The 14,241-nt window shown below is 28.4% G+C and overlaps 2 protein-coding genes across 4 annotated transcripts in view; both read right to left on the bottom strand.

Annotated features, from left to right (window-relative positions):
* Positions 1-2,060: 2,060 nt before the first annotated feature.
* LOC130449235 (uncharacterized) lies at positions 2,061-7,169 on the bottom strand. 3 transcript variants are annotated; one of them, XM_056786921.1, is made up of 5 exons: positions 6,868-7,169; positions 5,553-5,778; positions 3,983-4,200; positions 3,386-3,697; positions 2,061-2,708 (listed from the first exon to the last, which is right to left on the bottom strand). In XM_056786921.1, the coding sequence occupies exons 2-5, from the start codon at positions 5,624-5,626 to the stop codon at positions 2,512-2,514; spliced, it is 801 nt and encodes a 266-aa protein (XP_056642899.1). In that variant the 5' UTR covers positions 5,627-5,778; positions 6,868-7,169; the 3' UTR covers positions 2,061-2,511. The 3 variants fall into 3 exon arrangements, with proteins under 3 accessions (XP_056642899.1, XP_056642898.1, XP_056642900.1); XM_056786920.1 differs by lacking the exon at positions 6,868-7,169 and adding an exon at positions 6,432-6,731; XM_056786922.1 differs by lacking the exons at positions 5,553-5,778; positions 6,868-7,169 and adding an exon at positions 5,208-5,410.
* A 5,415-nt stretch (positions 7,170-12,584) lies between these two features.
* Positions 12,585-14,241, bottom strand: part of LOC130449808 (protein jagged-1b) — a 245,081-nt gene continuing 243,424 nt past the window's right edge. Inside the window, exon 18 of the mRNA XM_056787827.1 lies at positions 12,585-13,383. Within this exon, the coding sequence (XP_056643805.1) occupies positions 12,945-13,383 (439 nt within the window). The 3' untranslated portion in view covers positions 12,585-12,944. The remainder of the gene's footprint in view (positions 13,384-14,241) is intronic.

The raw sequence follows: 14,241 nt of genomic DNA, 5'->3' as shown, positions 1-14,241 counted from the left end.
TGGAAACTTAGAGACGGATTCGGCGGGATCATGTTGGTTTAGATGCGCAAGTCGAAGTTTTTATTCAATTCTTAATAAAGAGCTAAATTAATATAAACAGTTTTAATTTTTTCTCCGGACCATGTATAACTAATATATTGATTAATTCATGCATAATGGACAAAAAATATAAATTGGGATTTGGATAAGTAGTATATAATGGCAAAATTTTAAATCCGTACCAGATAATATTAAAACAGTGTTGCCAATTTAGAAATAATATTTTCCTATTGATTCTAGTTGAAGTTAATAAATATAATGCATATGTATATATTTTAGTTTTAGTTGAAAATTTTTAGTCCTCAATCAATAAAAATTCATTTTATATAAAACTATTCACTATATAAAATAAATCATTATATGTATATTTCAATTATACTTTTTGTAACTAAAATAGTTATTTTTCTATATATCCACATAATAGACGTATACTGTTGGGTTATTTTGTTGTAAACCTACCATAAATCGAAATATTAAGTTATGGTTACATTATCATTAATATTTATAAACGTAATTAGCAATTACACAAGTAATTTACTATTAATAGACAATCTCTTTCATACGAACGTATATTGTGTTGCCTATTTATTTCGTTTATGAAAATACTGACTTCATAGGTTAGATCATAGATCTATAAAAGTGTAGTTTTTAATATTAATAATGACACGTCAACTGCATAACTAAAGTGTAAATAAAATTATCCCTCAGGAGAAATGTAACTTGTAAGTTGGTAATCATGTTTCATTGACATTGTAAAATTGATTGTTAGACAATTATGTAAAATTTTCTTGTTTTTGTTTTTTTATTTGTATTTCACAAACAATTATTGCGTTAGTGTGTTTCGAAAGTAGTTAAAATACAGTATCGAACAATGATAAAGCTTTTATCATTAATTGGTTGCAAGATTTTAGCATACCAAATAAAATTTTGAAACATATCGACATAATGGTGGATTTCTTAATACAATTAATACGTTATTATATTTCAGTGTTATCGATTAAATATTGAAGTTATTCTTAATTTCATGCTAGGTTATTTTTAATTCTAGACTCGTAGAAGCCTCTTTGTTTTAGTTTAAAGTTATAATTGTTTTACTCATTTTATCCAATCAACTGAAAGAATTGACAACATAGTATCTAAAGTATTTGTTATATTATCTCTGTATTATAAAAATCCTTTTCATTAATTGTTGTATTAGAAATCCAGTTGAAAAAAAAAACAACTAAACGATATTCAATCTAATATTGATTGTTATCAATATATTTTCGTTTTTTACGGAATTATCTTTGGTTTTTGTAATAATCATGAAATTGTAACACGTTCTCGTTTCGTCAACAAATTTTCCTTAAAACAACACATGTAGTGCTAAAAACTGATACCAGAAGTTTTTCAGTGGTGTTGCAGTGATTTTAAGTTTGTTTATGTGTACTACAAAATGTTCAATTCTCAAGACCACCGGAGTGATGACTAGACATTGTACCATTGTCAATAGAGTCCAGAAATTGAGCATAAAACTATTTCGAAGAGTGTAGAGATAATTGAGTATCTTCAAGTACATTTATTATAACATTACAAGTATCTAATTTTAAAGAATGCTGGGGAATTATGGTGTTGTTGGTATCTTCATATAAATTAAATTGACAAAAAAAATTGAGCATTCAAACATAATAAAACAGTTCTTGTATTCTTCCAAACCTTATCCTGTTACAATTTTTGTTATTTTTTTGGTTTCACTGGAAAAATCGTCAATAGAATTTTGAAAGAAAATCTATAGAGCCGTTTTTTTAAAAAGTTAGCCTCCTGAAGAAGTAAGGGGAGTGCTAAATAAAAGAAAATTTATATGGAGTTTTATAGAAATATACGGGGTTCAATATTGAAATTTATACTAAATAAGAATATAATAAATGTTTATTTAACGTTGGTCATTGTATTTTTAATGGACACACCTCGTATTATATGCGCATTTTTTTTCTGTAAATGCGGGATTGTGAAATATTTAGGTAGTTAAATAAAAACAAAAGTTAAACAACATAATTTTATTTTACTAATCGAAAATCTTAATAAGAACAAATTTATTTATATATACAGTGTTTTTTAGAAATATCCTGCATAATATCAAAATGAAATACTAACAAAATACCAAGAAAACAATAAAATTATACAAAATCACCGTGTATATGTCAAAATTTATGAATTCGTATAATTTTTGATCCTGTAGGGTAACAAAATACGAAAATATATATTAAAATTCTTAATTTTGTTATCAAAAATATTTATAGAAAAATAATTTTGCGAATTTTTACCAAAGTTCTGTTCGACCAGAATTTGTCAACTCTAATCCGTAACCGTAAAAATAATTATATTCAATGAAAAATATATTTGGGAATAGAAAAAAAATTAAATAAAAACAATCATGCAAACACTAATTCTTCTTTTTTTTTCACTTAAACTACTAATACCTAAAAATGAGAATTACATCGAAGTGGGAGACCAAAAGTTCATTTCTCTCAATTCGGAAGGTTTAGCACGAAGTACAGGAGGAGTTTTCGATTCTTTGATACTGTAAGTAGACGACGCCCTTTCCAAATCTTCTCGAACTTCCTCTTTTATTTGATCCGCTGATTGGCAAAGTTCGCGTTTCGCTAACAAATTCGATAATATCCAACCGCCTGTTGGAAAAAATAAAAAATTTCTTTAAATCGACCCTGCTAAATTTATACATTAAAAAGCGAATTAGATTATCTAGAAAATTCGATGAATCGGAAATATCTAGAAGATGGACGTCCATCCAATTTGCATGTCAAGACAAATATATTTAAAGTAGTATCACGATAACACCCTGAGCCAATCCGACCCTGCTTTATGTTAATATTAACACGTCGACTGCCGTTTTTAGACGATTTAAAATGTACATAAGCTGGTGCGCGACAAATTATGACACACATGGCAGTCAACGTGTTGAGAAATGTATCTATGTAGTAATATATCAGAAATTTCGAGATACGATATCCTTTTAAGTCATCTGGAAGTATCTAGAGCATTGGAAACGTGTCTGGAACGTCGATTCAATTTAATTGGACGGAAATGTGAATATAAATAGTAAATTAAGGGTCAAATTGAATGTAATGAAAAAAAAACGACAATACAAAAAATATTTTATAGAAATTTTGCAGGTTTAGGGCTCTAAAAAAATCTCAAAATTTCTGGGTAATTGACTCACTTCAAAATATTCTAGATATTTCCAGATACTCGACTTGGAACAACCTGGAAACATCTAGAACGTTCGAATCATCCCTGAAAAGTCAGATTAATGTAAAAAAAGAAAAAAAGAAAAATCTCGACTCACCTTTCGGTTTATCGACGTCCGTAAACGCCCCCGTAAAATATTTATTCATTTTTCTGTTAGCCTTGGGACTTGTACTAGGCGACGCCGGTAACGATTTGCTATTTCTTCTCTGCCTTCCGTTATATTTAACCGCTTCCTGTTCGCAAGGTCTCAGTCCTAAACCTTGAATGGAAATCATCTCGGAAGCTACTTTAATAATGGAACTGCCGCATTTGGCGGCAGCTTCTTCATCCGAACCTTCGTCCACAATTATCAAAGGTTTGATTTTCATTTCAGAGTTATTTTGCCTAGTAACAGCCGTTAACTCTGAAACTGAATATAAAACTGAGTACAATCTATGTAAAATCCCCTCTAAACTATTCTTAAATATGTTGAATTGGTATTTACATTTCGATTATTCCCTGTAACATCTAAATTTAGTAGAATTGTGATACTAATCGAATCTACCACTAAAAGGGCAGCGACAAATCATATGAGACTCTCAAGCACTCTCAGACATGACAGAAGACAAGAAAGCATTCGGTAAGTAATACAACAACAATCCAATTCTACATAAATAGTGTAAATGCATATAGCGTAGTGTAAATTGATTGTTACCTTGATTATCAGGAAGAAAATTTTGGCAAGAAACGGATTGTTGCGAAAAATCAGCTTTCTTTTTAGTTACAGTCGCTACGGTTATATTTTCCGGCAAATTGGTAGCTATGATTGTGGTTTCGGGTATCTTTGGTTCTTCTACTTTAGGTTTTCTGTAATACAGCATAAAATTATCATCTAGTTCTGTAGGTGAAAACGCACTTGGATCCAATTCGAATCTACGAAAAAAAATTAGTACAAAGATCTTGCAATTAAAAAAAAAAATGATCAATAAGTATTATAAAACAAAGTCCACCGAAGATTTTTACCAATGGTAAATATCATAAATTTTATATAAATTGAAAAAAAAAGTCGAAACAAGTCAATTTTAATCCACGGGGGTTGATTTTAGTTCTTATTCTTCTTCTACCCCCTAGATCCCACTGTAGCATTTACACGAATTGCTTCCTCATCCACCGTGTAGTCCAGATCTGGCCCCCAGTGACTATCTCAAAAAAATACGCGCCGGTAACAAATTCAGCTCAAACGAAGCGTGTAGTTGGTAATGTTGTCGAGGCATTAATGAATAAAATCGATTTTTGACATAAAAAAAATGTTTTCCTTAGTTAGACACGCGACTTAAATAGTAATGTTAGTTCTAAAAGTAAAATCCCCAAGGTTATACCAATTTATCATATTAAAATATTGATTAAAATCAATATAGTGTAATTAGGCATAGAAATTTCGAACGTACATTGTATAATTAATATGTGATATAACGTTTCTTTTGCATTAAATCTCGTATAATTCGGAATCGTTTAAATATAGCTCAATAAATTCTACGTCTCATTTAATTTTACTCAAAAAAGTGAAGCTATAAATAATAAAATCGTTAGTGACGATCTAAGACATCAATAATGGTGTCCACACTCGAATCAGCTGATCGACATTGTACCATAACCTCCTAATAAATCAACGAGCTAATAGAAATATTATTAATTTTAAAATAATGATCCTTTCTATAGTAAACGGTATCCAATTTCTATTTATTTAGTAAATAACAATAAAAATTGCATCCAAATAATTTAATTACGTCACTGAACATTATAAATATAAACAAAATGTGTTAATCTTCCGATAAGGAACCAAAATAAAATCTATATTTAAATCGTATTTGATAAACAAAAGCGCATTTTTTTAACACTATAAATAATAAGCAATTAGAAGATTAATAAAAATAATGTACCTATCTTTTAGTTGCGAACCCATATTTCATTCCTATTGGATATATAAAACACTAAATTAGACAAAAAAAAAACCAACCACTACCTCGTGGATACGTTATTTGGTAGCCAAAACATTTTTGGCTTCACGTACGACAAAATTTTACTGGATGTTGATATTCTTTATTGTGGCGTTTATATCAGACTCACATGATACTACTCGTCATAATCGGCGTTGCCAGATTTACAAAATTAATGTGATATTGGTTATAGTTATTGGGACGTATAATACGAAACAATAATAAAAAATAAAATGGATTTCATTAAAATTGTTGGTAATAACGATCTGTTTTTAAATAATAACTCACCTAGTACTTTTATTTTTCATCCACTGAGGAAAAGAAATGGCAGAACTTATCGAACGATCTTCCTTAGTGGACATCTTGTTTATTCGGAATAATAGATACAAAGGGGAAAAAAATACTGATATTTTTTAAAATATTAAGCAGGATATGAAAGAGTAAAGACACTTGCTTGAAATACGAGCAAGTTTTGAATAGATATTTATGAAAACGTTTCACAAAACGTCCAAATCTGCAAAAAAAAAATAATTAATCGAACATAAAATTTAATTAAACGAAAAAAGAAGTTTCAAATACTTTTAAAGAATTAAATAAAGGAAATTAATTTCTTGATCTTTTTAATTTTTTGTTATAGAACATGGAAGATACGATAAGAACATATTTTAAAGGTTTAAGAAAATATAAAACCAATTTTTCAATCTTAATGGAAGCAAAAATAGATTTGCTTATCTATTATTTACTAATGTGCAGATTCTGTCATGATAGAAAATGAACTGTCATAAATATCGACTTAATACCTCATATTATTGCAAAACAACAAAGTTTCTTTAGCTTCTTAATGGTAATAATAATTAACAATTTACTGTTCAAATAAAATTGAAAATAACATGTTATGAATAACCTTCAAACAAACATATGATAGAGGTAATATAAAAAATATTTAATTAAAATTTTCATAGAGTTCAAAGGAAAGAGATAAGAAAACTATAATTTAAAATCCAACTAATTCTACGAAGTGTGTTATGCACTCCCAAACAAATATACAAGATATGAAATTTCAATTTATAATTCAAATTTACGTAATTTAAGTGTTTACATACAATTGTCTTGGATACATCAGGTTAAATATATAATTAGGTTAAAATTTTTGTTAGTTATTCTTACCTTTACGTACTTTTTTAATTATATTCTTAAATTTGAAATAATTTATAAAACCTCCAACAAGTTCACTATGTTTCATAATCAGTTTTCCCATATTTACATATTGACTAAAGACATAAAAAACCAGTTAAAATAAATGAATATAATTACAGTATTTCCCGATAGCAACAACTTTTTTTATAAATCAGCTTCAAGAGTTTTTTATCAATTATGATTATGTCAAATCATAGATTAATTTAAACAATGATCAGAAATTATAATAAAAATATATTCTATTCTTTCTTAAGCTACTTAAAATAACATTTTCTATGGAAATTATTCCATTCGATAAAAAAAAACGAAATTGATAAAGTTATTGCACAATTAAAGAATTCCAATGTTACTATCATATATTTATTTGGAATATAAGAATAACAGAATGGAATTATATAAATCTTACCTTACAAACTATATTTACAGTTGTCGGGAATGAATTTTTGCAAACCATAATTACTTGATTTAAAAAACTTGACATGAAATTGAATCACTACGAGATTGGAATACTAGTTTTGAAATATTGACGTAATAAACATTCACTTTAAAAAAATTATAATTTCGAAACAATTAAATATGATGTGAAACTATACCAACCAAATCTCGAGTTGTTTATACCAATAAAAATGAAGGCTGAATAGGATATAGGAGGATATCTAAAGACAGAAGCAAATTCCGTACTGAATTTATACGTTTGACAGATATCACGCCATAGATAAACTAACAAAGTAATTTTACTGGAATATTTTTCAGGAAAGAAATATTATTGAAATTATTAATAACTATAATAGTGAAAGTTTATATCGCAATAATATTGGTAATTAATAGAGTTACTATAGCTAACAATATAGCGTCATCATATTTAATTTATCTATGTTAAAAACTGATCGAAGTAACAACGAGATTTGGATCACAGTTTCCGAAACAAGCGTCCAAGTTTTCAGTGAAAATTGCACATTTAGAATATGATCTAGATCTTTCAATCACTACTTTTTTGTAAAAAGTATAAGAACTGCAAATCTCAGTAATTTATAAATCACGCTGCTCAAGTCAATTAATAGTAGATAACCATAGACAAATAAAACAACCCATCAGTTGATCGCATTTGGCCACTGGTCTGCCAACATAGAAAGGATCATATGATTACTAGCCGATTAAGTCAATTAGTTTCCGAAGAACTATGAACGTGATCCTGATTAGTTTCCGAATATTCATTCACTTCGATTAATTTCCAAATGACAGTGGACGCGATTCGGATTACTTTCTAATCATTCAGATCACGATCGGGATAACCCGATCGTAGTTTTCGATGACATTCCATATGCATTCCCGCTATTTTTCTTCAGTTTTAAAGTGTTTGTGAATTTAGAGAAGTTAAATACAGAATGTTTAAAATGTGAACCAATATTGTGTTAAAAAGTTGTTGAAAATAATTCTTTTTAAATATCATTTGGTTTATATACAATGTGAGACGAGACAAACAGACTGTTAATGATTGTTTATGTTATTTAAAAGGTCTTATTTTTAACATTGGCACCATCTGCTTCAAGAATCGAGTTTTTTGACATTTTTGTTGAATATTCCACATAAAAGTTATTGGAATAATATAATTATGGTACATTTAGTGTTATAGTGTACAGTGGTGTATTTATTAGAAATTGGATTTAGTGTTACTGCGTAAATTTTGATAATATGTGAGTTTATTAAATTAATTGCTAGTGTTGAAGTCACTTTTAGGTATTTTTGTGCAGGATTAAGGGAAAGGTTTGCATTTAGGAATTTAATTTTTTTATAGATATTCGTTGTTTGATGGATATATAAATATATTACGAAATTGTATATAGAAATTATGATCTAGAGGGAAATTTTAGAAAAACGATTATTTGAGGAAACAATTTTATTTTTCTCATAAATGATAAAAGCTCATTTTATTTATTTATTTATTTTTTATTACAAAAGCTCTTCCATTTTTATTAAAATATAATGCAAATCATTTTACAAAATATACAAATCTGTAACTTCAATTTTAATACTTTCAAAGTATAAATGACGAAAACTTCATTCACAACTTTTTCCTATAGGCACTAAATAAAGGCACTAATAAAAAAATACTGTTTCTTGTTCCATTTAAAGATTGAAAAATGAAGTTTTCTATAAGATTGTTTTCAAAAGTTTAAAATTCAATATAACAATTTTATTTAGAGTATTTAATAATTTTCTATCAAAAAACTCGTACGAATTATGTATATTAGCTGCCATTTTATTAAAAAAAATATTTGTATTTCTAAACATAATAAATTAATAATAAATGTGTTATGGGTAAGCAAAGTTTAATAAAAAAACTGTTATGGTGAAACAAAATTAATAGTTTGATTTTTTACACATAATCTCAAAAATTTCACTTTAGTTTTTAATAAATTTTTATCTGTTCGTTTTTTGGTACACCGATAAATGGTTCGAAAAAAATACTCCAGGTTATGTCAAAGTTTCAAAAACAATCTTTTAACATAAGTTACGAGACTATTTACAGTATTTACAAAATACAAATAATAATATATTTCTCGAAAATTTTACATAAAAGTGATTTATTTCTAAGGCCCATTCAATTATCATTAAAAAACTGTAAGAAAAAATTATAATAAATTATAAAGGAAACGACAAAAAATTAAAGATACATCTTATGTAATACACACTTCATAAAATCAGGAACAATAATACAATAAATACAAAAAAAAATAAAACAAAAATATTAATATATTTACAATTGTTTATTCTGATATACAGAACTTTTATTTTAAATAAAAATAATTTGAAAACTTCTAACAAGCCATACAAGATGAGACAAAAGTATTTTTTTTTTGGTAAAATATCTTCAATTTCTATTCCAATCCATGTAAAATCTTTATTCATACACAAATTACGACAATTCGTTCAACCAATTGAATTAAAAATGAAAGGAACGAGCAATAAACAAAAGTTTGACGTCATTGCATATGGCGGACGGCAATATCCGGTTTACCATAGGCGTGCTGTATAAAAATTATTTTTTGTGAATTCTTTAATAAGTTTTTGTTGCTAACTCTTCATTTTAGGTCTCTTTTGATACTAAATTAGATTTTAAGACACGTAAAGCATTGCCATTAGGAACAAAGAAAATTTATTTGTAGTGAATTACATAAAAGGAACGCTTTCTAATAAAAAATTATTATGGTTTTCAAATGGAATTATATCCTATAGTATCAGATTTTGTTGTTAAATTATTAATTATTCTTATTATTATTAATTATTTTTTAACATTTAAGTCTAATTCATCCTAAACAAACACGTGCTCTCTAACAAAATGGCTATTTCCGTCGCAGTTGCTGTCAATGTGTATAAATGGCTGCTGTCCTTCCTTCGCTTTTAATTCCATGGTGTAACCAATATTAAAACGATTATTAAAATATTCCATTAGTACAAATAAAATTTTTTCTTTATGCGTATAGTATAGAAATTTTTATCATATTTTATTTTGATAAAATTTTATGAAATACGACGACAGTTATTGTTCTAGACATATTTTCGAGAGATAAAAGATAACGTATTCTCACGTAAGCATACATTGTTGCCAGATTTAAATTAAAAAGTTTGACACGTTATTTATTTTCGAATAAATGTATGGATAAAGATTTGACAGGATTGAAGTTGATTATTGCACAAATAAAATAAAAAATATTATTCGGAAGAAAATAATAAAAAAAGAGAAAAAAAGAAGATAGAAAAACCAAATATTCTATAGCTACTTTTGTCTCATACCGTATTGATAAAAACAAAATCAAAAATATTAAATAATATCACACTATTAAAAACTTAATTATTTGTGTCACCAGGTTTTAATCATCACGAGATCAATTTCTCCACATATCACTTCATTTAGAGTTCTCTATAGATTATTTACCATTAAAGTTTATTATAAAATCACTAATTATCCAACTCATCAAGTATATATATATATATATATATATTAATATTTACAATTATATAAACTCCATGAAAAAAATATTGCATTACCTATAAAATTACAGAAACCTCGATAGCATTCGACTTGATCCTTCATCTCCAAGTATTCAATTTGTGTTTAATTATAATTATAGCGTACAAATCTGAATATACAACGTTTCCGTTAATACTAATTAGAATTTAACCATAAATAAAGTGGTAAGAATAATTTCCCTTATCGAAGATGAACAGAGTCAGAGGTACAAAGTTAATCGACATTTACTGTGCTATTGAGACTAAAAACGTACTTGTTTCTTCACAAAACGTGATAAATATCCTGAGATAGTTCAGAATTAGACCTAGGAGCTCTTACTGCCCCAAAACTCACCAGACTGCAATATACAGTAAGTTTAAAATATTAACATTCATAGTAGTTACTTATAAGAAGACTGGGCAATATAATTGGCTATCTAAGACTCGAAATGTATTAGTTTCTTCATTAAACGTGCTAAATATCCTGAGATAATTTAGAGTTAGACCTTAGAGGGGCTCCTACTGCCCCAGGGTTCACTAAGGTACACTATACAGTAAGTTTAACGTGTCAACATTCACAGTAGTTACATATAAAGAAGCTGGACAAAATAATAGGCCATCTGAGGTTCGAAATGTACTTGTTTTTTGATAAAACGTGATAAATATCCTGAGAAAATTTGGAGTTAGATCTAGAGAAGCTTCTACTGCCCCAAGACTTACCAAAATGCAATATACAGTAAGTTTAACTTGTCAAAATTCACAGTAGTTACATATAAAGAAGCTGGGCAACATAATAGGCCATCTGAAGTTCGAAATATACTTGTTTGATGATAAAACGTGATAAATATCCTGAGAAAATTTGGAGTTCGATCTAGAGAAGCTTCTACTGCCCCAAGAATTGCCAAAATGCAATATACATTAAGTTTAACTTGTCAAAATTCACAGTAGTTACATATAAAGAAGCTGGGCAGCATAATAGACCATCTGTGGCTCGAAATGTACTTGTTTTTTGATAAAACGTGATAAATATCCTGAGAAAATTTGGAGTTCCATCTAGAGAAGCTTCTACTGCCCCAAGAATTGCCAAAATGCAATATACATTAAGTTTAACTTGTCAAAATTCACAGTAGTTACATATAAAGAAGCTGGGCAGCATAATAGACCATCTGTGGCTCGAAATGTACTTGTTTTTTGATAAAACGTGATAAATATCCTGAGAAAATTTGGAGTTCCATCTAGAGAAGCTTCTACTGCCCCAAGAATTGCCAAAATGCAATATACATTAAGTTTAACTTGTCAAAATTCACAGTAGTTACATATAAAGAAGCTGGGCAGCATAATAGACCATCTGTGGCTCGAAATGTACTTGTTTTTTGATAAAACGTGATAAATATCCTGAGAAAATTTGGAGTTCCATCTAGAGAAGCTTCTACTGCCCCAAGAATTGCCAAAATGCAATATACATTAAGTTTAACTTGTCAAAATTCACAGTAGTTACATATAAAGAAGCTGGGCAACATAATAGACCATCTGTGGCTCGAAATGTACTTGTTTTTTGATAAAAAGTGATAAATATCCTGAGAAAATTTGGAGTTCCATCTAGAGAAGCTTCTACTGCCCCAAGACTTGCCAAAATGTAATATACAGTAAGTTTAACTTGTCAATATTCACAGTAGTTACATATAAAGAAGCTGGGCAACATAATAGGCCATCTGAGGTTCGAAATGTACTTGTTTTTTGATAAAACGTGATAAATATCCTGAGAAAATTTGGAGTTAGATCTAGAGAAGCTTCTACTGCCCCAAGACTTACCAAAATGCAATATACAGTAAGTTTAACTTGTCAAAATTCACAGTAGTTACATATAAAGAAGCTGGGCAACATAATAGACCATCTGTGGCTCGAAATGTACTTGTTTTTTGATAAAACGTGATAAATATCCTGAGAAAATTTGGAGTTAGATCTAGAGAAGCTTCTACTGCTCCAAGTCTCAACAAAATGATGTCAAAAGTTCATATTTATTAGCCCCTAGATTTGAATTTATGTAATAGTTAATGATATTCATAATATCCAGACAGGGACACAACATAAACTCATATAACCTAAAAAATATTTTTGTTTTGGTTTTGTAATTAAGAGTGATAAGTGAATATTAGAAAATAACGAAAATTATAATGTAATTTCAAGATTCAATCCTACGAAATGTGACATTTGTCGTATAAAAAAATTTTCTACTACTTCATTTGTTCGTTAAGTACTGAGAATGTATATGAAATAAATAACAGCGTTTTTAATGATTACTTGCATTAGTTGAAAATTCTTTGTTTTTTGTTCCGCACTGTATATATCGACAACAAAACTTATAGGAATTAATTAACCTACAAATAAGTTAAGACATCCACACATATCTTGATAAATTGCAGTTCAGGACCTTTTAACATAAAAATATTAAAATGAAAAAAACACTTGCCCTCAAACAAGTACAGTCAAAACGTCCGCACTAGTACTCTGTTGCTGTTGCGAAGTCCTCTGTTTATTCACATTGATAATACTTTTACTAAAATCCTTGTGCGCCGAGGAATCGTCGAACGCGGCCGTATTTTTCCGAACGTCCGGATTTTGCGCTTTGTACAGCATAATCTGGCTGCTACGATGGGCGCTATTAAGTCCTTCGTTACCTTTAACGGTGTCGTGTAGTTTAAGTGCGCCGTCGGAAGCGCTGGTGCTCGGTAATACCAACATAGTTTTCCTCGAGCCCGGACAATCGATCTCCGATATCATTTCGAGCATTTCGCTCGAACTGTCATGTGGGAGGATACTGGACATCGGCCGTACTACACTCACTCTCGGCATATCCATAGAATTGATGCTGGCTAAGCTACCGACGTCGTCTTTTAAAGGATTTGCGTATCTGTAATAAGAGAAAATATGATCTACACGGCTCTGTACGAAAAATACATTTCCCGGATTAAATGTTAAGTTTTTTATTAGAAATATCTGTGAAAAATACGATTGTTTGTATGACAGGTGTCAATTCAAGAATCGATTAATAAAGTTCAAACTATTATCTTTATAGAAAGAAGCAATAATTTTACAAAAAAAACATTTTTAGGCAAATATAGTAAAATAGAATACACTGAGAGAAGTTTTTATGCAAAAAAAATGTTAATATGTTGACTAGGTGTAAGAAAATAAGTTTTGATGTTACGACATGAGTATCGAACGAAACGATGAAAAGATCGACTTCTCCGATTACACTGGGAAAAATTTTCTATTGTACACTTTAATAAATTTTTGTAAAAAAGTGTAATTTGGATTTAATAACTATGAAATTCATGATTTTCAATATAAAATTATGACAATTGATCGAAACTTGAAAATAATCGATTGTACGTATGACAGGTGTCAATTCAAGAATCGATTAGTAAAGTTCAAACTATTATCTTAATAGAAAGAAGCAATAATTTTGCAAAAAAAAAACATTTTTAGGCAAATATAGTAAAATAGAATACACTGAGAGAAGTTTCTATGCAAAAAAATGTTAATATATGTTGACTAGGTGTAAGAAAATAATTTTTGATGTTACGATATGAGCATCGAACGAAACGATAAAAAGATCGATTTCTCCGATTACACTGGGAAAAATTTTCTATTGTACACTTTAATAAATTTTTGTAAAAAAGTGTAATTTGGATTTAAAAACTATGAAATTCATGATTTTCAATATAAAATTATGACAATTGATCGAAACTTGAAAATAATCGATTGT

This window comes from Diorhabda sublineata, chromosome 10 (assembly GCF_026230105.1).
Source record: "Diorhabda sublineata isolate icDioSubl1.1 chromosome 10, icDioSubl1.1, whole genome shotgun sequence".
NCBI classification, from domain to species: domain Eukaryota; kingdom Metazoa; phylum Arthropoda; class Insecta; order Coleoptera; family Chrysomelidae; genus Diorhabda; species Diorhabda sublineata.
Note: the sequence above shows the minus strand (reverse complement) of the source record. Positions and strands in the feature narration are given on the sequence as shown.

Bases quoted from the DNA above. Each gene is read 5' to 3' on its own strand.
- LOC130449235 (XM_056786921.1), bottom strand. From the start codon at position 5,626: ATGTCCACTAAGGAAGATCGTTCGATAAGTTCTGCCATTTCTTTTCCT. The intron at 4,201-5,552 runs GTGAGTTATTAT...TTTTTTTCGTAG, and splicing joins ATGAAAAATAAAAGTACTAG to ATTCGAATTGGATCCAAGTG. The intron at 3,698-3,982 runs GTAACAATCAAT...TTTTATATTCAG, and splicing joins TTTTCTTCCTGATAATCAAG to TTTCAGAGTTAACGGCTGTT.